Source organism: Borostomias antarcticus, assembly GCF_949987555.1.
Source record: "Borostomias antarcticus genome assembly, chromosome: 4".
Classification (NCBI taxonomy): Eukaryota; Metazoa; Chordata; class Actinopteri; order Stomiiformes; family Stomiidae; genus Borostomias; species Borostomias antarcticus.
Genome location: NC_140237.1, coordinates 35354931 through 35374923, shown reverse-complemented (window position 1 = coordinate 35374923; position 19993 = coordinate 35354931). Strand labels below are relative to the sequence as shown.

The window sequence follows — 19993 nt, the reverse complement described above, 5'->3', positions numbered from 1 at the left end:
GGCTGGGTCTAGGGCAGTAGGCTGGCTTTATAGAACTTGTGATTTATGGGTTTTGGCTATAGGCCCATGGGGTTAGGTGATATTGTAGACATGGAAATTCAAATTAATCAACCAAAAGTTTTGGTTTAAGGGACAATTTTGAGTTTCTCACAACATTCATTTGTGCAGCGCCAAGCAGTATCTTCAAAGGAACTGCCCACAAACAAACAAACAAAAAAAACTGTCTTTAACTGAACATCTACACCCACTCTACTGACGGGAGTGGCACCATCAGAGCATGGCCATGTACAGTAGGCCTGCACACAGCAGCACCTTGAAACACGGGGCGTAGCAAGGCTGCCCCTCACACCCAATAGCAATTACTGTGGAAGGCATCCTTGTAAACAAACTGATTATATATATACAGCATATATTTTCTTGTTTGCCATTGTACAGATACAAAAGTGAGCATCATAGTTTACTGTTGGTGTCAACTTTTGCACCAGGAGTGCTTTTGGAGACTTGATATTCCGTCAGATCAGAAAAAACAAATGTAAGGTGTTTGTACATAGCAGAGTGGGACGAACCCACTGAGCCAACCCATGACCACATTATCCCACACTTTGTATGACATGGGTCTGCAACACAGTACTCAATAGTATTTATGTAAAGATTTAATGGAAGAGTGTGTGTGTGGGTGGGTGGGTGGGTGTGTGTGTGTGAGTGTGGGTGTGTGTGAGTGTGGGTGTGTGCGCAACATGTATTGGTCAAGCAGCATTGTATTGGGATAGTTGATCATTTCTGTGGCTCCTTTTGTAGATGGTATATGAAGAAAAATCCATATTGTACAAGAACAATGAATGTTTAGTGCAAATATGCTTCTCCTACATGAACTGGAACTGTTTTTACAAAGTGGTAATGATAATGTGTCGTCAGTTTTTTCCTTGTCAGTTTCTCTCCGTTATCCCTCAGAACATGGATTATGTGCACTTGCAATTCGAAATACTATCTTGAGAACTGTCTCACTGTACAATACCACTTAAATCCCGAACGGTTGTGAATTTGAAGATGTAACTTATGTCCCAGGTGCCTCTCTGGCACGGTGATGTGTTAAGGGAAGGTGGTGGTTTATTGATTTGAAATTTGTTTGGGGGTAATAATTGTTTGGAATTACAGTTTTCATTTTCTTTTCAATGATATCAATGCATTTATGTGAACTGATCTGCTGTATTCGGTTAAACCAATCAAGTTGAGAATGAGCTCTCGTATCTTAATATCAAACACTAACTTTAAATTTAGAGTGCCCCTGTCCCACATCTGTTGAATGACTGCCTTGCCTGCAGCTACTGTGAAATACTGGAATCTACAGGAGAAGCCACATCCTCTTCCTCTCCTCAGTCAAAGTCCCTCTGAGACCTGGCAGGATGGGACGGGATGGTGGACTGCAAGGCAAGCTGTTTCCTTGGACTGAGAAAATGACTAAGATTCACAAAGCAAATCAACAAACCTGGAGCCAAAGTGAAAATCTGTCATGCTTCTTATTAGCCCTAATCCAACCCCACCATGTCAGACAGACGGCATGAAGCGATGAGCTCATCTGAAGAGAGTAACGTTACTTGTTCCTTGTCATTTTGTCTGCTTGAAGTGAGACTTCTTTGAATCAGATTGATGAATTAGATGATAATGATTTGTAATTTTCTTTCTGTGTACAGTTATGGTTGTGCTGTTATTTTTATTTTTCAGATTATGCCATGTAATATTGAGATGTAACAAATTTAACATTGTGCATTTTTTTGCTGTACAGATGAAAATTTGTCAATTTAATAAAACTGTCTGCAGATTTTCATATTCTGGCCTCTTGTTGGTATATCTCAAGTAAAGTTGCCTTCTAGGCCACATGGCAGTCGCTGGGGGAATGCCTCTGACCCGTCCAAGCTTGGAGCAGTGGTGCCCAGGGTTCAGTGTCTTGCTCAAGGTTCGACACGCTGCCGGGAGGAGCTGGAATCGAACTGGTAACCTTCTGATCCTGCCACCTGCCTCAGATAATAGTTGTGTATAACTGGGATGTACAGTCGGTTCGCTTCCTCTATAGACAAAATATAGCCTTCTTTTATTCTAAGCCCCTTTGGATACAAGTGTCTGCTAAATGGCAAAAATGTAAAATATAGGCCTAATGTTAGTCACAAGAATGAAATGGGACCTTGTGACCCAACTCCACCTACACCCATACCCTCTCTCTCTACCTTACAACCAAAAATCAATGTGATTTCCTTGACATTATTGTCTTTACTGGCAACAAAGACGATGGAGGAAGCCTGCTCCAGAACTCTGCAGGACATTTTCCTCTTGACCGAGGGTTAGGGGTCAGCTCTCATAGGGTAATACATCCATGGGTGCATGAAGGGGCGTGGCTAGCTCTAGCACGCCATTGGCTAGTCCACTCACACTCACACCTGGTCATCATGTAATAACCCAGCTACACACCTGGTCATCATGTAATAACCCAGCTACACCCCTGGTCATCATGTAATAACCCAGCTACACACCTGGTCATCATGTAATAACCCAGCTACACACCTGGTCATCATGTAATAACCCAGCTACACACCTGGTCATCATGTAATAACCCAGCTACACACCTGGTCATCATTTAATAACCCAGCTACACCCCTGGTCATCATTTAATAACCCAGCCACACACCTGGTCATCATGTAATAACCCAGCTACACACCTGGTCATCATGTAATAACCCAGCTACACACCTGGTCATCATGTAATAACCCAGCTACACACCTGGACATCATGTAATAACCCAGCTACACACCTGGTCATCATTTAATAACCCAGCTACACACCTGGTCATCATGTAATAACCCAGCTACACACCTGGACATCATGTAATAACCCAGCTACACACCTGGTCATCATAGATATGTTATGGCCTACACCCCTGCATATACAGTCCATGTTTAGATAGTCATCCGTGGGTGCATGAAGGGGCGTGGCTAGCTCTAGCACGCCATTGGCTAGTCCACTCACGCAAGCACGCATCCATGACGCAAGCACGCATCCATGACGCAAGCACGCAAGCACGCATACTCTACGCAGTAGCAGCTAGCTTGTCTTGCTATCTCACACTAGCATCCATGGGGCGGTCGTAACCATAGCAGTCTGTCCCAGTACTGAACTCGACGTTGGTGCATACACAGATACTATAACTCTTGGAGTGATTTGGTAAGTTGACTGCCAAGATCTTGACAGCAATGTCACATGAGAAGTGAGCTAGCCACTAGCATTAGCTAGCTAGCCTGACCTGCCTGCTTTAGCATACTAGCTAAAGGTTGAGCACACTATCTAGTCAGCTGTTTAGAGCTAAGGTTAGCAGCTCAAATGTGGGGCAGATTATATAACTAGCTTGCTACCCTCATACTTATATTAGCCAGCCAGCTAGCTAGCTACTTAAATGGGTTGCCAAAGGTGAAGGACACCAGCTCCCATCAGGTTGTGTGTTATTAGCTCCACTTCTGACTCACTGTCATTGAGACAGTTGCCCAATCACCTTCATTCTCATTTCAAATGTCAATAACAACAACAATAATGTAAGTGCCTGGTTTAGGTGTAAATACATAATATAAGTGCCTGGTTTAGGTGTAAATACATAATATAAGTGCCTGGTTTAGGTGTAAATACATAATATAAGTGCCTGGTTTAGGTGTAAATACATAATATAAGTGCCTGGTTTAGGTGTAAATACATAATATAAGTGCCTGGTTTAGGTGTAAATACATATGTGATTCATGAACAGACAGCCAGTGGAATCCCTTCTTATCCGTCATCCTGCCCTAACCCCTAAGCAGCCTAATGTTAACTAGGAACCAAATCTTCTCTTACCTGTGTGTGTGTGTGTGTGTGTGTGTGTGTGTGTGTGTGTGTGTGTGTGTGTGTGTGTGTCCGTGTCCGTCTGTGTCCCAGAGCCATGCGCAGCTGCGTGAGGAGTTCCAGGGTGCTGTCCCCGACCCTGTTACCCCGGCTGCTGCTGTCCCACGCTGGCTGCTGGGGGCCCGGGCCGGGCCGGCGGGGCCTCTGGTGCTCCCCTAGGAGGCTGGCCACGTCCGGGGACACACAGGCCATGCCGCTGCCCAGCCAGGCCCGGGTGGTCATCTGTGGAGGGGGCATCGTGGGGACGTCTGTGGCCTATCACTTAGCCAAAATGGGCTGGACGGAGATCGTGCTGTTGGAGCAGGGCAGGCAAGAGACTACGCTTCTTATTTACCATGTTGTTTTAATATTATTGTATTTATATTCTGCTACTCACCTATGCTTCACCTATTCATGCCTCATTCACCTATGCTCTTAGTCACTTGTTTAGAAAAGAGATGCACTTGTGAGTTCTGGTGATAAGTAGTACACTGACTACCTAGGTTAAATTCAATTATTGTAAGTCGCTTTGGATAAAAGAGTGCTAAATTGCTAATGTAATGTTATATAAAAGGCGGGTCATTTAGGATTGAGAGTTGGAGCGAAGCAGCGTGATGGTCTTGGGGGCCGCTGTAGCTCAGTTGGTAGAGCGGGTCGTTCAATGATTGAAGGGTCAGTGGTTCGAATCCCAGCTCCGACTGTCCACATGTCGAAGTGTCCTTGAGCAAGACGCCTTACCCCAAAATTGCTCCCAATGAGCAGGTTAGCACCTTGCATGGCAGCTACTGCCATTGGTGTGTGAGTGTGTGTGTGAATGGGTGAATGAGAGGTCATTGTAAAGCGCTTTGAGTGCCGCTAAGGTGGAAAAGCGCTATATAAGTGTAGTCCATTTACCATTTATTTGGCCTCGTGCGTTTCCCCTGTAAACCGGCGCTTCTAGGCTCGGCGCCGGCACGACTCGTCTGTGTGCCGGGATAGTCAGCGTGGCCAAGCCCATCTCCATCGAGTGCAAGATGGCAGACTACTCCAACGCTCTGTATGAACGCCTAGAGGAGGAGACCGGGGTCAAGACAGGTGAGAACAACGCCACTCTATCCAGCCCATGCTTGTCCTACCATCATCATTGTCTCCAGCCCATACTTCTCCTACCATCGTCCTATCCAGCCCATACTTCTCCTACCATCGTCCTATCCAGCCCATACTTCTCCTACCATCGTCCTATCCAGCCCATACCTCTCCTACCATCGTCCTATCCAGCCCATACTTCTCCTACCATCGTCCTATCCAGCCCATACCTCTCCTACCATCGTCCTATCCAGCCCATACTTCTCCTACCATCGTCCTATCCAGCCCATACTTCTCCTACCATCGTCCTATCCAGCCCATACTTCTCCTACCATCGTCCTATCCAGCCCATACTTCTCCTACCATCGTCCTATCCAGCCCATGCTCCTCCTATCATCACCCTCTTAAGCTTCTTTAAGAGGGATCTCATATTGGACAGAACTGCGCCTGGGCATATCCACCCTGGGTTTTCGCATGTGTTTTTTGTAAATTATATGGACTGTGACTGTGTAGTTAAGTGGTATGCTTGCTTGTCTGCGTTTGTCTGCCAAAAAGAGAGGGGTAATGTCTTTGTGGTTTGAGATGTGTTACTCATATGACTTCCTGATGTGTGTGTGTGTGTGTGTGTGTGTGAGTGTGTGAGTGTGAGTGTGAGTGTGTTAATGGGTTTGTTGTATGTGTGTGTTTTTTCTCCAGGCTACGTTCGGACGGGCTCCCTGTGTCTGGCTCAGAACCAGGACCGTTTCCTGTCCCTAAAGCGCCTGGCATCCAGGCTGAAGTAAGTCCTGACCGAACCCCCCCCCCCCCCCCCCCCCTTCCGACAGGACTGTTCTCTCGCTGGACGGTGAAACTGCAGCTAAACTTCATTGATTTGAAATTGAACGTTGAATAGAATGTTCCCTTTTAGTTATTTTACCACAGAAACATTACCATAGCCTTGTGAGACCATCCTGATCCTAAGAGCTCACTTTCAGTCTGGACCCTGGATCTTGAACGATTTCTCTTCGATTACGTTCTAACCGGGCCAGTCAGGGACTGTGTACTGACTGCTGTTCTGCCGCCCAGTAGAACGTATCCCCTGAGTGGTTCCTATGGGAAAACAGTCTCCCGAAGCAACGAGCAGAAACGTTACCGCTAGTAGAATCAACACAGACATATGTGCGGTGCAGAAATAGACTCACTAATAACAATCAAACAAGAACAAGCATTAGTGGAGTTTCTCTGAGGAAAATACATTTTCACCGTTCTTCCGACTGGATTTTGCAAATGTTTTGTGACGCAGTTTGGTAAATCGTCTTCCAGACCCCCATCTCTTATTAAGGGACACTTATCAGGCAGATTTGTTGTGGTCTAATGTAGCCATCTTTAGCTACTCGTCAGCCTGTGAAAAGCGCTAACCTCACACCTGACACCTGGCCTGTTTGATCTCGACCCCGTCCCTCCACAGGGTCATGGGGATCAGCTGTAACGTCATCAAGCCCAAAGAGGTGGCGAAGCTCCACCCCCTGGTGAACATCCACGACCTGGTGGGAGGTCTGCACCTCCCGGGGGACGCCGTGGTGTCACCGCCGGACGTCAACCACGCCCTCGCCGTGGCGGCCGCTGGCCAGGGTGAGGGAGGGGTCAGACTCGGAACGCCCCGTTTGATTGGCTGCAGAGCTTTCCGCGGACAGGCGTTAGGCTTTTATTGGATGTTGAGTGTGTCAGTCATGAATCATCTGTCTTGGTTGTTTATGCCTCCACTTGTTTGTCTTGTTTGTTTGTTTGTTTGTTTGTCTCACACTGCTCTCACTTGATCGGCAGCCCAGCCATATGTGGAAACATCAGGCTCTCATTGGCGATTGAAAGTGTCAATCATAATTTTTTACTTTGTACCGTTGTTGTTGACATCTCCATTCATACAGCCCCCCCCCCCCCCCGCCTCTTCTCTGTCCTGTTCCCTCTGACCTCTCCAGGCGTGCAGATCCACGAGCGCACCAGCGTCCTGCAGGTGTTGGTGGAGCGGGGCCACGTCATGGCCGTGGAGACGGACAGAGGGGCCATCGAGTGCGAGTACTTTGTCAACTGTGCTGGCCAGGTCCGTCTCCATCTCTGCACACAGGCTTTTCCCACAGGGATTTCAGAGTGCTTCCTCGTAGCCCGCAGACGGTTGTCTTCAGCTTGACTTCCCTATGACCTATTCCCTCAGACCTATTGGACTTTGTACATAGGTATTTTTGAAAACCAGGGTTTTTCCTCCTTCATTCTTAAAAACAATCTCCATCCATATGAAAATGCAAAAACACGCTACCTAGGCTGTTGCTGGCTCATTCTGTTCGATGGTGCCATGGTAACGAGGCTGTAACACGCTTTCAAGAGGACGTCAAATAGGCTGCTGGCTGTCACATTCACTTTCGGACTTCTGCTCCACTCCAACTTTGAGTTTTAGCCCTTTATTCGCCAGGATAAGAGGAACAACATTTTGGTAAACCGAGAGCTGCAGAGTTGTGTGGTTGAGTCCACATGGTTCTCATTAATTTTATGTAAACGGGGTAAGATAAAAACAAGCCAAAAGGTCTGCTTTCCTGTCCATGTGACAGGAACACTGAAAGTGGAGTTTTCTTTTAAAAAAAAAAGTTTGGTTTCAGTGACTTAGAACGTCGATTGCGTGTGGATGGACGGCCAAACTGTAGAAAAATTCCCGGTTTCACAAATACCCGGGTTCGTGTGGACAGGGCCTTAGTTGTATTGTGATGGGATTTGTTAATGTAACTCTGTGTTACCTGAGGTTGCTAAAGGGTCAGTCCGCCTGTTTTGTTGGGCAGTGGGCGTATGAGCTGGGCCAGGCCAGTGAGACCAAGGTGTCGGTGCCTCTGCATGGCTGTGAGCACTTCTACCTCCTCACCAAGCCTCTACAGGAGCCCCTACCGCCCAGCACCCCAGGTCAGAGACGCGCGCGCACACACACACACACACACACACACACACACACACACACACACACACACACACACACACACACACACACACCACCCTGACTCACCTACAGCCCAGCACCCCAGGTCAGAGACGCGCGCACACACACACACACACCACCCTGACTCACCTACAGCCCAGCCAGGTCACGCACACACACACACACACACCACCCTGACTCACCTACAGCCCAGCCAGGTCACGCACACACACACACACACACCACCCTGACTCACCTACAGCCCAGCCCAGCCAGGTCACACACGCACACACACACACACACCACCTGACTGACTGGTGAACACCTCCCAATCAACCTCTTTTCCCTGCATGGATCTTTATTGGATGGGATACTGTTGGTGTCATTCTAACACAGTGCGTTGTGACAGTGATTAGGCAAACTATCTTTCATTTAGCTGAACATCCAGGAGATAATATATAGACTGATTTATATAATGTATAGACTGATCTGGAATAGACACTCAGGTCAGTTCAGCGTATGAAGACAGCATCTGCTAGACCAGGGGTATTAGTCATGCTAGACCAGGGGTATTAGTCATGCTAGACCAGGGGTATTAGTCATGCTAGACCAGGGGTATTAGTCATGCTAGACCAGGGGTATTAGTCATTCAATGGCTTTGTTGACATTAAAGTTCTGAAAACAATTTTGACAAAGCATCAAAGTAATAAAAAAAAAAAACAGTAATATAAGGAATAACACAACATTAAATAAATACAGTATATTGAAGCCCCGGTCTGTGATTGAAAAGTAAAATTTACTATTGTATTTAATATTAGGGTTACCATACGACGGCGCACCCTAGGGCTCCTTACTCGGCCCACTTCTCTTCATTTTGTCACAGTGTTTCCCAAGTGGGCGGTTATTCCCTACAGTATAAAGACACTCCACTCCAAACTAGCTGGGTAGATTCTGTAGGCCGAGAGGAATCCAATGATTGATTTTTGAGAGATAAAGTATGTTTCATTCCCGCATTTCCTCGAGTTCCAATAGGAACTATTTTCCTATTTTTCTGCGTTCTCTCCTAGTGGTGATGGACATGGACGGGAGGATCTACGTGCGGCCCTGGCAGGGGGGCGTCCTGTCAGGGGGTTTTGAGAAGAACCCCAAACCCATCTTTACAGAGGGCCGGAACCAGCTGGAGATCCAGAACATGCAGGAGGACTGGGACCACTTTGGTGAGGAGCTGACGGTCACCTTCCTGAGACAGCTGGTGGTCATATGGTCACCTTACTGAGACAGCTGGGGGTCATACGGTCACCTCTTATAGAGACAGCTGGTGGTCATACGGTCACCTTACTGAGACAGCTGGTGGTCATACGGTCACCTCTTACTGAGACAGCTGGTGGTCATACGGTCACCTCTTACTGAGACAGCTGGTTGACTGGTGGGCTGGATGTCTTTTACTGACAGCTCCAGTAGACTGGCGGGCTGACGGTCACCCTTCACTAACGTTTTATGTGAAAAGAAACCGAGGCCGTAGCAGAGAAGGGAGTAAGGTGAGCGATAGTCATCATCTGTTTTGTCTGCTATATGAAGATTTGTTTCGTATAGATTAGCCTCAAATAAACCAAACCATTTAGTGAAATGGCTCCATTAGGCTTGTGGGCCTATTATCAATGTGAGTGCATTGGGTTTGATGTTAGTATGCGTTGACTGTACTATAGTTGTTCTACTGTACTATAGTTGTTCTACTGTACTATAGTTGTTCTAGGGTACATGCCATGGTTGGTTCTAGTCAAGGCAAGTGTTTGAGTCAAGGATCAAGTCGGGAGCCGAGACGGTCTCACCTTGGCTGGATCCAGACCAGGGTCACGAGGGACCTCATTTTGGAGCAGACTATTCCTGGATCAGAGTTGACACCGCATTTCCTCTCCGGACTGTTTGAGATTCTAGTGCAGCGTCTGAACCCGAGCCAGCGAGCTGTCACTCTGACTTCCTTCCAGGAGAGACGCTGTCGGCAGGGTTTCAAAATACACCAGAGGAGTGATTGATTGGTACAGTACACACAAAGCTCTGGTCAGACCGGGGGAAGCAGAGCTATCCGTTACCACCGGGGCAGAGCCCACGTGCGTGTGCATGTGTGTGTGTCTGGTTTTAGGGTGTGTGTGTTAAGGACAGGTGTGGCTGTAACTGTGCCTACTGTGTCAAGGTCGTGTCCCTGTTGGTTAGAATATTAAACGGGGCACCTCCTTTTGAAACACCATTGAATACATTGAAACATACATGGGTTCCCACATGATAACTGGAAAATAATGATTAAACCTCCTGTCATTTCTTCAGTATTGAGACACAGGGCAATGAATAATGATCTGGGAAAAAAAGCCATGTTGATTTTTTTGTACCCAGCGTACAGCACATGTAGTATAAAGACTTTTCTCAGCGGCCATCTTGACGAGTACCTCCACTACCCCCACCTTCAGGATGCTCACATCTCTCCCTCCAGAGTCAAGACAAGCATATTTGACGTAATCGTGTGTAGCTGTATTGTAGTTGTCTTGTACGGTTCTTTTTGTATTTGTATTGGATGCTGTTACTATGCATTGTACCTGCCAAGGGACTGCAAATGCAAATGAGCTCAAAGCTATACTCTGGTACGGTCAAACGGTGACATTTATGTTTGAGTCGTACATCGTCTCTCTCAAATAAAGCTCCTAAATAACTAAAGACCCGGCCTCTCCCTCCGCCCCCCAGAGCCCATGCTGAGCGCCTTGCTGAGGCGCATGCCGGGCCTGGAGACCAGCGAGATCCACCAGCTGGTCAACTGCCCCGAGTCGTTCACCCCGGACATGCGCTGCCTGATGGGGGAGACGCCGTGCGTCCACGGCTACTACGTCCTGGCCGGCATGAACTCCTCCGGACTGGCCTTCGCCGGAGGGGCGGGGAAGTAAGACGCTGGAGATATGTGATGATCTGGGATCAGTGATTTTAAAACTGGTGTGATGTGAGCCCTCCTTCTGGTCTTAGTGGCGATAAGTGCTGCATACATTTAGTACTATTTGGAGTTGGCTAATAGCTTAGGTAGACCAGATAGGAAGGCATTGCAGTAATCTAACCTGCTACTGATAAAAAACATGCATTAGTCTTTCAATATCGGCCTGGGAGAGAAAAGGTTTCACCTTAGCAACATTTCTCTAGTGATAAAAAGACAGTTTGACTGGGATAGGATGCTCTCATTAGCTTCCCTGGTCTTCACTGGGAGGAGATGGGACGCAAGCATGGGGAACGGCCTTGCGCTGTTGTACAGTAGTGAGTACTGTACATGCTTTATTCAGTACAGGTGTTATACAGTAGTTACTACTGTAAGGCAAGTTTATTTATTTATACTGTAAAGACTTTTACTGTTCTTGCTGTCATCTACACTATGGATGTATCGTTTTTACAAGGTTACTTGAACTCTCAATCCTTTCTGGCTGCACAACACATTTAGCTTGAATTGTATTTAAATACGTTTTGAATTGATGACATTTGATTGAACATACAGGCTTGTGAGTCTCTTGTTCAGGGGTGTGTAGGGCGTTGTGTGTGTGACCGTGTCTCTTGTTCAGGGGTGTGTAGGACGTTGTGTGTATGACCGTGTCTCTTGTTCAGGGGTGTGTAGGACGTTGTGTGTGTGACCGTGTCTCTTGTTCAGGGGTGTGTAGGGCGTTGTGTGTATGACCGTGTCTCTTGTTCAGGGGTGTGTAGGACGTTGTGTGTGTGACCGTGTGTCTTGTTCAGGGGTGTGTAGGACGTTGTGTGTGTGACCGTGTGTCTTGTTCAGGGGTGTGTAGGACGTTGTGTGTGTGACCGTGTCTCTTGTTCAGGGGTGTGTAGGACGTTGTGTGTGTGACCGTGTGTCTTGTTCAGGGGTGTGTAGGACGTTGTGTGTGTGACCGTGTCTCTTGTTCAGGGGTGTGTAGGGCGTCGTCTGTATGACCGTGTCTCTTGTTCAGGGGTGTGTAGGACGTTGTGTGTGTGACCGTGTCTCTTGTTCAGGGGTGTGTAGGACGTTGTCTGTCTGACCGTGTCTCTTGTTCAGGGGTGTGTAGGACGTTGTGTGTGTGACCGTGTCTCTTGTTCAGGGGTGTGTAGGGTGTTGTGTGTATGACCGTGTCCCTTGTTCAGGGGTGTGTAGGACGTTGTGTGTATGACCGTGTCTCTTGTTCAGGGGTGTGTAGGACGTCGTGTGTGTGACCGTGTCTCTTGTTCAGGGGTGTGTAGGATGTTGTCTGTGTGACCGTGTCTCTTGTTCAGGGGTGTGTAGGACGTTGTGTGTGTGACCGTGTCTCTTGTTCAGGGGTGTGTAGACCGTTCTGTCTGTCTGACCGGTGTCTGGTGTGTCCAGGTACCTGGCGGAGTGGATGACCTACGGCTACCCCACCGCCAACGTCTGGCCGCTGGACATCAAGCGCTTCGGAAACCTGCAGAGCAGTCGTACCTTCCTACGCCACCGCGTCATGGAGGTCATGCGTGAGTACTGACCACAGGCCGACCTCAGGCCGACCTCAGACTGAACACACGTTCAACACATTCTGCGTATGTGTGTGTGAGAGACTGTTTATTTGTTCATGGTTTATCGTGCGTGTGTGTGCGTGCGTGTGTGCGTGCGTGCGTGCGTGTGTGTGCGTGCGTGTGTGCGTGCGTGCGTGCGTGTGTGTGTGCGTGTGTGTGTGTTCCGCAGCCCTGCTGTATGAGCTGAAGGTCCCTCGCTGGGACTTCCAGACGGGGCGCCAGCTGAGGACCAGCCCTCTGTACGACCGACTGGACACCCAGGGAGCCCGCTGGATGGAGAAGCACGGCTTCGAGAGGGCCAAGTACTTCGTACCTGCCGGGAAAGGTGAGGCTCACGCCACACTCACATCTGACCACAGCCAAGGATCACATCTGACCACAGCCAAGGATCACATCTGACCACAGCCAAGGATCACAACACACAGCTGCTCCGACCACACTCACATCTGACCACAGCCAAGGATCACAACACACAGCTGCTCCGACCACACTCACATCTGACCACAGCCAGATTCACATCCAGCAGCCACGACCAGAGGCTGGTTTTGACCTCAGTCTCCACGTGAATCTTTCCATAATATCGGATGTGTTGAATCTTGAAAGCTGCAGTTTTACAATTTTCAACATTCGGAAATTAGCCGTTACGAAACAATTTAACTTTGTTCTAAAACTGCTTCAAACTGTCTCGGCTGTCGCATGTGAACACGACTTTACTTATGAAGCTGTGTTTTTAATATGTTTATCCCCCAGGACAAAAAAATACTTAACAAATTCAATGTAACAAATCATAGTTTATCATCATGATAGGCTAGGGCTACATATAAATGATCATTGTTTCATACTTACTCACTCACTTTCTTACTCCATAGACTAAACACCGTTCATGCTTACATTACATTACATTACAGTCATTTAGCAGACGCTTTTATCCAAAGCGACTAACAATAATTGCATTTAACGTAGGAAGAGCCAATGAACTACTACTTGCCAGAACTCACAAGTGCATCTTCTTTCTAAAACAAGTGACTGAGAGCATAATCTAGTGCTGAAGGCAAAGTGCAAGAATCACAATCTAAAGTACAGTGCAATACAATACAATAAGTGCTTAAGAGGGAGGATTGTTGTAGTACTTCTTGAAGAGATGAGTTTTGAGCCTGCGACGAAAGATGGGCAGCGACTCTGCTGTCCTGACATCAGTGGGCAGTTCGTTCCACCACTGGGGGGCCAGGACAGAGAAGAGCCGTGACCGTGTCGATCGACCACAGGGGCCTCGGAGTGACGGGGCAACCAGTCACTCCGACTTGCATGAAAAAATAGTGTGCTAGAACACACCATCATTCTATACAGAGGACACGGCTCGTGAGACACACAGAGACAGATAACTGGACTGAACCTTTGCTCTGACCAATCAGATCTGCTGGCGCTGGACCAGAGTAAGACCTTCTACAAGCCAGACTGGTTCGACATCGTGGGCGCCGAAGTCAAGTGCTGCAAGGAGGCTGTGTGTGTCATCGACATGTCCTCCTTCACCAAGTTTGAGCTCAGCGTGAGTGACACGCGTCTTATTTATACTGTATACGATACGCAAATAAAGGTCGGGGAGGATGTGATGAAGATAGTCAAGCAGCAAAGATATAGAATCATTCACTTTGTGATGTGGAGATATTAAAACAAGTCTAGTCCAGCAGCAGAGACATGACAACAATGGTTTTAACTGCTGATTTCTTCCTAACACACACACACACACACACACACACACACACACACTCCCAGTCTACGGGAGATGAGGCTCTGGAGCTGCTGCAGCACCTGTGTGCCAACGACCTGGACGTGCCGGTGGGCCACATCGTCCACACGGGCATGCTGAACGAGAGGGGCGGCTACGAGAACGACTGCAGCGTGGTGCGACTGAAGAAGAACAGGTGAGAACAGGGAGAGGGCGGGGCCTGAAGAAGAACAGGTGAGAACAGGGAGAGGGCGGGGCCTGAAGAACAGGGAGAGGGCGGGGCCTGAAGAAGAACAGGTGAGAACAGGGAGAGGGCGGGGGCCTGAAGAACAGGTGAGAACAGGGAGAGGGCGGGGCCTGAAGAAGAACAGGTGAGAACAGGGAGAGGGCGGGGCCTGAAGAACAGGTGAGAACAGGGAGAGGGCGGGGCCTGAAGAACAGGTGAGAACAGGGAGAGGGCGGGGCCTGAAGAACAGGTGAGAACAGGGAGAGGGCGGGGCCTGAAGAACAGGTGAGAACACGTAGAGGGCGGGGCCTGAAGAACAGGTGAGAACAGGGAGAGGGCGGGGCCTGAAGAAGAACACGTAGAGGGCGGGGCCTGAAGAAGAACAGGTAGAGGGCGGGGCCTGAAGAAGAACAGGTAGAGGGCGGGGCCGGGGCTGGGAGGGGTAGGAACAACTGGACCTTCCTGATTTTATTGGCGATCTAGGGGCATACCACTCCAATCTAGGGGCATACCACTCCAATCTAGGGGCATACCACTCCAATCTAGGGGCATACCACTCCAATCTAGGAGCATACCACTCCAATCTAGGGGCATACCACTCCAATCTAGGGGCATACCACTCCAATCTAGGGCCATACCACTCCAATCTAGGGGCATACCACTCCAATCTAGGGCCATACCACTCCAATCTAGGGGCGTACCACTCCAATCTAGGGGCATACCGCTTCGGGCAAAAGGCTTGAAAAGTGAGATCAGAGTGGGTAGTTTGTCCGAGTGTGACTATCCATATTTTCCCATCTTTCTCTCTCCGTCTCTCTCTCTGTCTCTCTCTCTGTCTCTCTCTCTCTCTCTCTCTGTCTCTCTCTCTCTCTCTCTCTCTCTCTCTCTCTCTCTCTGTCTCTCTCTCTCTCTCTCTCTGTCTCTCTCTCTCTCTCTCTCTCTCTCTCTCTCTCTCTCTCCGTCTCTCTCTCTGTCTCTCTCTGTCTCTCTCTCTCTCTCTCTCTCTCTCTCTCTCTCTGTCTCTCTCTCTCTCTCTCTCTGTCTCTCTCTCTCTCTCTCTCTCTCTCTCTCTCTCTCTCTCCGTCTCTCTCTCTCTCTCTCTCTCTCTCTCTCTCTCTCTCTCTCTCTCTCTCTCTCTCTCTCTGTCTCTCTCCAGTTTCTTCATCATCTCCCCCACAGATCAGCAGGTTCACAGTTGGTCCTGGTTGAAGAAGCACATGCCCAATGACCCACACCTCCACCTAGAGGACGTGAGCTGGAAGTACACAGGTGAGCGCTAACACCTCCCCCCTCCGTCTCTGGCTGTGAGAACTGATCTGACCTGACCAGCTTCATAATGGAGCGCATGCTTCTTCTAGTTGATTACGCGCGTCCACTCGGGTCAGATCAGTGATGTCATCTAGGACTGGGCGAGGAAAGCTCTGAACTGAACGCATCGTTCTGAACTCGGCCACTGTCTATCCTGAACGCTCGTCCATAATGTTCCTGCGTGTCCATCTCGTCCTCGCAGCGTTGAATCTGATTGGTCCGCGGGCGATGGACGTCCTCTCGGAGCTCTCCTACGTTTCCATGACTCCAGACCACTTCCCGTCTCTCTTCTGTAAGGTGAGAATGTGAGGAGACGCCCACTTCCTCCCCCATTCCTCCCACTGCTAGAAGGGATATGTGCAAAAAACATGAGGTAGTATGTGTTTCTGAGCCCTGTGTGTGTGTGTGTGTGTGTGTGTGTGTGTGTGTGTGTGTGTGTGTGTGTGTGTGTGTGTGTGTGTGTGTGTGTGTGTGTTGTGTCAACAGGAAATGAGTGTGGGCTACGCCAACGGGATCAGAGTGATGAGTATGACGCACACAGGGGAGCCTGGCTTCATGCTCTACATCCCTATAGAGGTGAGCAGTAGTCCTAGAACACACACACACACGCATGCAGAATAGAAGAGGGAGTGTGTGTGTGTGTGTGTGTGTGTGTGTGTGTGTGTGTGTGTGTGTGTGTGTGTGTGTGTGTGTGTGTGTGTGTGTGTGCGTGCGTGCGTGTGTGCAGTATTGCTAACCCCCCCCCCCCCTGTGTCCAGTACGCCCTCCATGTGTACAACGAGGTGATGTCCGTGGGTCAGAAGTACGGGATCCGTAACTCTGGCTACTACGCCCTGCGGAGTCTTCGCATCGAGAAGTTCTTCGCCTTCTGGGGGCAGGACCTGGACCCCTTCACCACGCCGCTGGAGTGCGGCCGCGAGTTCCGGGTCAAGTTTGACAAGGTCAGTCGGCAGGGGCGTGTTGGTGGGTCACATTTAAAACCCCCTGACCACACCGGGTCTATAATCGGCCGTCGTGAACGACCGCGGGCGCCGTGCCGGTGGCCCCGCCTTCTTGCGATGTGGGAGGATTCCCCGGCCGAGTCGGGACAGCTGAGCACGTTGACCCGGCGTCGGAGCGAACGGGCGTGTCAGTAAAGGGATGTTACTCTGTTACTGGAGTGACCTGAAGTAGCCTGTTACTCCTAGGATTGAAACTGCTACTTGAAAGAACAGGCCTAGATAACATGTAGGCTACAGTAACAGCGCATATAGCCTCATATACTACGGGCAGGAACTAACCTGATACGTTACACTATAGAAATATATGGATTCAGAGATCGTCCGTGATGAAGATATAAATTCGTGGCTTACTGCTGAGCAGAGAACTGGCTGGTCCGTCTAGGTTGCGCTGCTCGCAGCTGGAACTGAATCTGGCTCCCGGTGAAGCTGATTGGCTCCCGGTGAAGCTGATTGGCTCCCGGTGAAGCAGATTGGCTCCCGGTGAAGCTGATTGGCTCCCGGTGAAGCTGATTGGCTCCCGGTGAAGCTGATTCTGAAATGTCAAGTGTTTCTCCTGAAAGCTGTTGATTGGTTGATCAAGCAAACGCTGCTCCGCTCACACACCTCTCAATACACTTTAAGTTGGATTGACATAGAAAATGCCAACGTTTTCGATTCTCGTGGAAAGGAGGTTCTGTCGAGCCAGACACTAAATCCCCTCTGTTTCAATGTGCTGAGATCTAGTCCCAAATCCCTGATCCTACAAGATAACGTTGGATTAAAAACAGCAAGAAAACACAGCGATTGACAACAAACAAAGACTCCATTCCCTTGTTTGATGATCCAGACGGATGGAGAGTTATTTCCTCTCACACAGGCGCAGAACGTACGCGCTAGTTGCTGATTTTCTGTAGTCAGAGCGGTGTGTTCAAGCTAGATGCTGATTCCACCCCTCCTCTTCTCTTCCTCCCTCTCTCTCCCCGCCCCCTCCCTCTCTCTCCCCACCCCTCCTCTTCTCTTCCTCCTTCTGTCTCCCCGCCCCCTCCCTCTCTCTCCCCGCCCCCTCCCTCTCTCTCCCCACCCCCTCCCTCTCTCTCCCCGCCCCCTCCCTCTCTCTCCCCACCCCTCCTCTTCTCTCCCTCCCTCTCTCTCCCCACCCCTCCTCTTCTCTTCCTCCCTCTCTCTCCCCATCCCTCCTCTTCTCTTCCTCCCTCTCTCTCCCCGCCCCCTCCTTCTGTCTCCCCGCCCCCTCCCTCTCTCTCCCCACCCCTCCTCTTCTCTTCCTCCCTCCAGGACACAGACTTCCTGGGTCGTGAGGCCCTGCTGAGGCAGCGCCAGGAGGGCGTGTTCCGGCGGTTCCTCATGCTGGTCCTGGAGGACCACGACACGGAGCTGGACCTGTGGCCCTGGTGGGGCGAGCCCGTCTACCGCAACGGCCAGCTGGTCGGCACCACCACCAGCTCCGCCTACAGCTACACCCTGGAGCGCCACGTCTGCCTGGGCTTCGTCTCGCCGCCGCCGGGCCCCGACGGCGCGCCTGCCGCCATCACGGCCGACTTCATCAACCGCGGCGACTACGAGGTGGACATCGCCGGCCAGCGCTACCCGGCTAAAGCCAAGCTGTACCCCTTCAGTTCCCTGTTCGCCCAGCAGAGGCGCCGCAAGGACGAGATGGAGCTCAGCAACTTCCAGGGGAAGTGAGGAGGAGGAGGAGGAGGTGTGTGGGGGGATGTAAGGATTGAGAAAGTTCCCCCTCTACCCCCAGGCCATTCCCTGTTGCCCCTCCCCCCCCCCCCCCCCCCCCCCCCCCCCAGGCCCCTGTACCCTCCAGTGCCAACCCGCGTTTCCGCCTCTAGGTCCCAGGCAGTGGGCCGCGCGCCCCGTCTGCTCCCCCCAGTCCCTTCCTTCCCCCCGCGCCCCGCCCCCCTCGTCAAAGTGCAATATCTGAAACGCACCACATGCCCCCCCGGCGCTGAGGCGGTCTGCTGAGACGGACGCCCCTCACAGCGCAGCGCCACGCCGTCGTAACGTCTCTAGAGCCTGCGCTGCCTCTGTGTGCTCAGCCTCCGGCTCACGACCTGGAGAAGGACGTCCAGAACGGCTTCCTCTCCAGACCTCAGCACCCAACGGCTACACCCTTCAGGACCGCCCCATCGCCAGGCGGAAGACGCGCCCTGCTTTCTCCACCATCGGGCTCTCATCTTACTACGCGGCGTACGAGTGCAGCTCTGTCTGGGACGGGAGAGGTGGTATGATGTGTGTGTGTGTGTGTGTGTTGTTATATCTCAGCCATGCTCTGCTTCCCTGGCGCTTCTGCAGTAGTCTTGCTGATGCTGGTGTTGTTTATTTGGGAGAGGGATGAGTGATAGAGGGATGAGTGTAGGTAGTATTGACTTGAGAGTAATACTCTGGGTAAAGAACTAGGAGAGCTGGGAACGTTGCGCCAATTACTCTTTTGTCCGGTGGAGTTCCTTGTTGTTGAGAGGTCCCTGGTGTCATTCTTTTTAGAGTTGTATGTTATCTCTGTTTGCCCACAGTGTAAGTGTGTAAGTGTGTAAGTATATGTGTGTGTGTGTGTGTGTGTGTGTGTGTGTGTGTGTGTGTGTGTGTGAGAGAGAGAGAGAGAGAGAGAGAAGGAAGGGAAGGTGTAAAGTAAAATGTTCAAATAAAGGGATGTATTTTTCTATGGGCAGAGTGTGCAAAATCTCCTGTTTTAAGCACCACATGTTTTGTTAAATTGTTTTTGCTTTTTAAAAAATATCAATTTCAGCTTGTTAATCAAATTGAACAATCATGTACAGCACCATACAGAATAATTATCTAGGGACTTGTCAAGACATCAGTTCTACAAGTGACCTTTCCCTGATATCTTGCCTCACATCAGGACCTGTTCATTTGTTAGTTCTGTTTAGAGTAAGAGCTGAAACACGTATCCTGGATTGTAAAAAGGTTCTGGTACATTTCACTGAGATAGAAGAGAGAGAGGGCGCGGCCAGGTAAGGGCGCGGCCAGGTAACCTGCTGCGTTTCCAGAGGAGCTCTCAGGATAGTACTTCCAATACGAGAACAGGGTGGTTTAATGCTTTGGAGGCGTGAGAATGTGTCTGTGTGTGTATATGAACAGTATGTTTTCTCAATTTCAGTGTGATGCACTTTATCAGCTGCCTTTCTGCCTGATTTGAACTTAAGCACTTCTGCCAAAACACACACTAAAGTAAAAAGAGTAAATAAAGTCAGTTCTGTTGATATTGGGTCGACTTCTGTACATGGTTGTTTTGTTGGAACATGGTAGTCTTTCCTTACAGTGTATAGTTTGTTAAAGG

At 49.7% G+C, this 19993-nt stretch overlaps 2 protein-coding genes across 4 annotated transcripts in view; both read left to right on the top strand.

Annotated features, from left to right (window-relative positions):
- Positions 1 to 685, top strand: part of glg1b (golgi glycoprotein 1b) — a gene marked incomplete at its 5' end in the record, with an annotated part of 83206 nt that extends 82521 nt beyond the window's left edge. For both annotated transcript variants that reach the window (XM_084437185.1, XM_084437184.1), the window contains one exon: positions 1 to 685. This exon is cut by the window's left edge and continues 1579 nt beyond it.
- A 2387-nt stretch (positions 686 to 3072) lies between these two features.
- On the top strand, positions 3073 to 19359 carry pdpr (pyruvate dehydrogenase phosphatase regulatory subunit). Of its 2 annotated transcripts, XM_084437136.1 has the most exons (18): positions 3073 to 3214; positions 3953 to 4228; positions 4839 to 4972; positions 5660 to 5741; positions 6411 to 6574; positions 6919 to 7040; positions 7768 to 7885; positions 8966 to 9115; positions 10632 to 10824; positions 12265 to 12389; positions 12601 to 12756; positions 13844 to 13977; positions 14205 to 14353; positions 15540 to 15652; positions 15894 to 15988; positions 16178 to 16267; positions 16450 to 16632; positions 17965 to 19359. In XM_084437136.1, exons 2-18 carry the CDS (start codon positions 3957 to 3959, stop codon positions 18370 to 18372), a joined length of 2688 nt encoding a protein of 895 aa, XP_084293262.1. In that variant the 5' UTR covers positions 3073 to 3214; positions 3953 to 3956; the 3' UTR covers positions 18373 to 19359. The 2 variants fall into 2 exon arrangements, with proteins under 2 accessions (XP_084293262.1, XP_084293263.1); XM_084437137.1 differs by lacking the exons at positions 3073 to 3214; positions 3953 to 4228; positions 4839 to 4972; ... (2 more) ...; positions 6919 to 7040; positions 7768 to 7885 and adding an exon at positions 7991 to 8004.
- The last annotated feature ends 634 nt before the right edge of the window (positions 19360 to 19993 follow it).

What these genes read in the sequence shown, in the direction of transcription:
- pdpr (XM_084437136.1), top strand. Translation starts at nt 3,957, where the DNA reads ATGCGCAGCTGCGTGAGGAGTTCCAGGGTGCTGTCCCCGACCCTGTTA. An exon ending in CGCCTGGCATCCAGGCTGAA is followed by an intron (nt 5,742 to 6,410) that starts GTAAGTCCTGAC and finishes GTCCCTCCACAG; the next exon opens with GGTCATGGGGATCAGCTGTA. An exon ending in TCCGGGTCAAGTTTGACAAG is followed by an intron (nt 16,633 to 17,964) that starts GTCAGTCGGCAG and finishes TCCTCCCTCCAG; the next exon opens with GACACAGACTTCCTGGGTCG.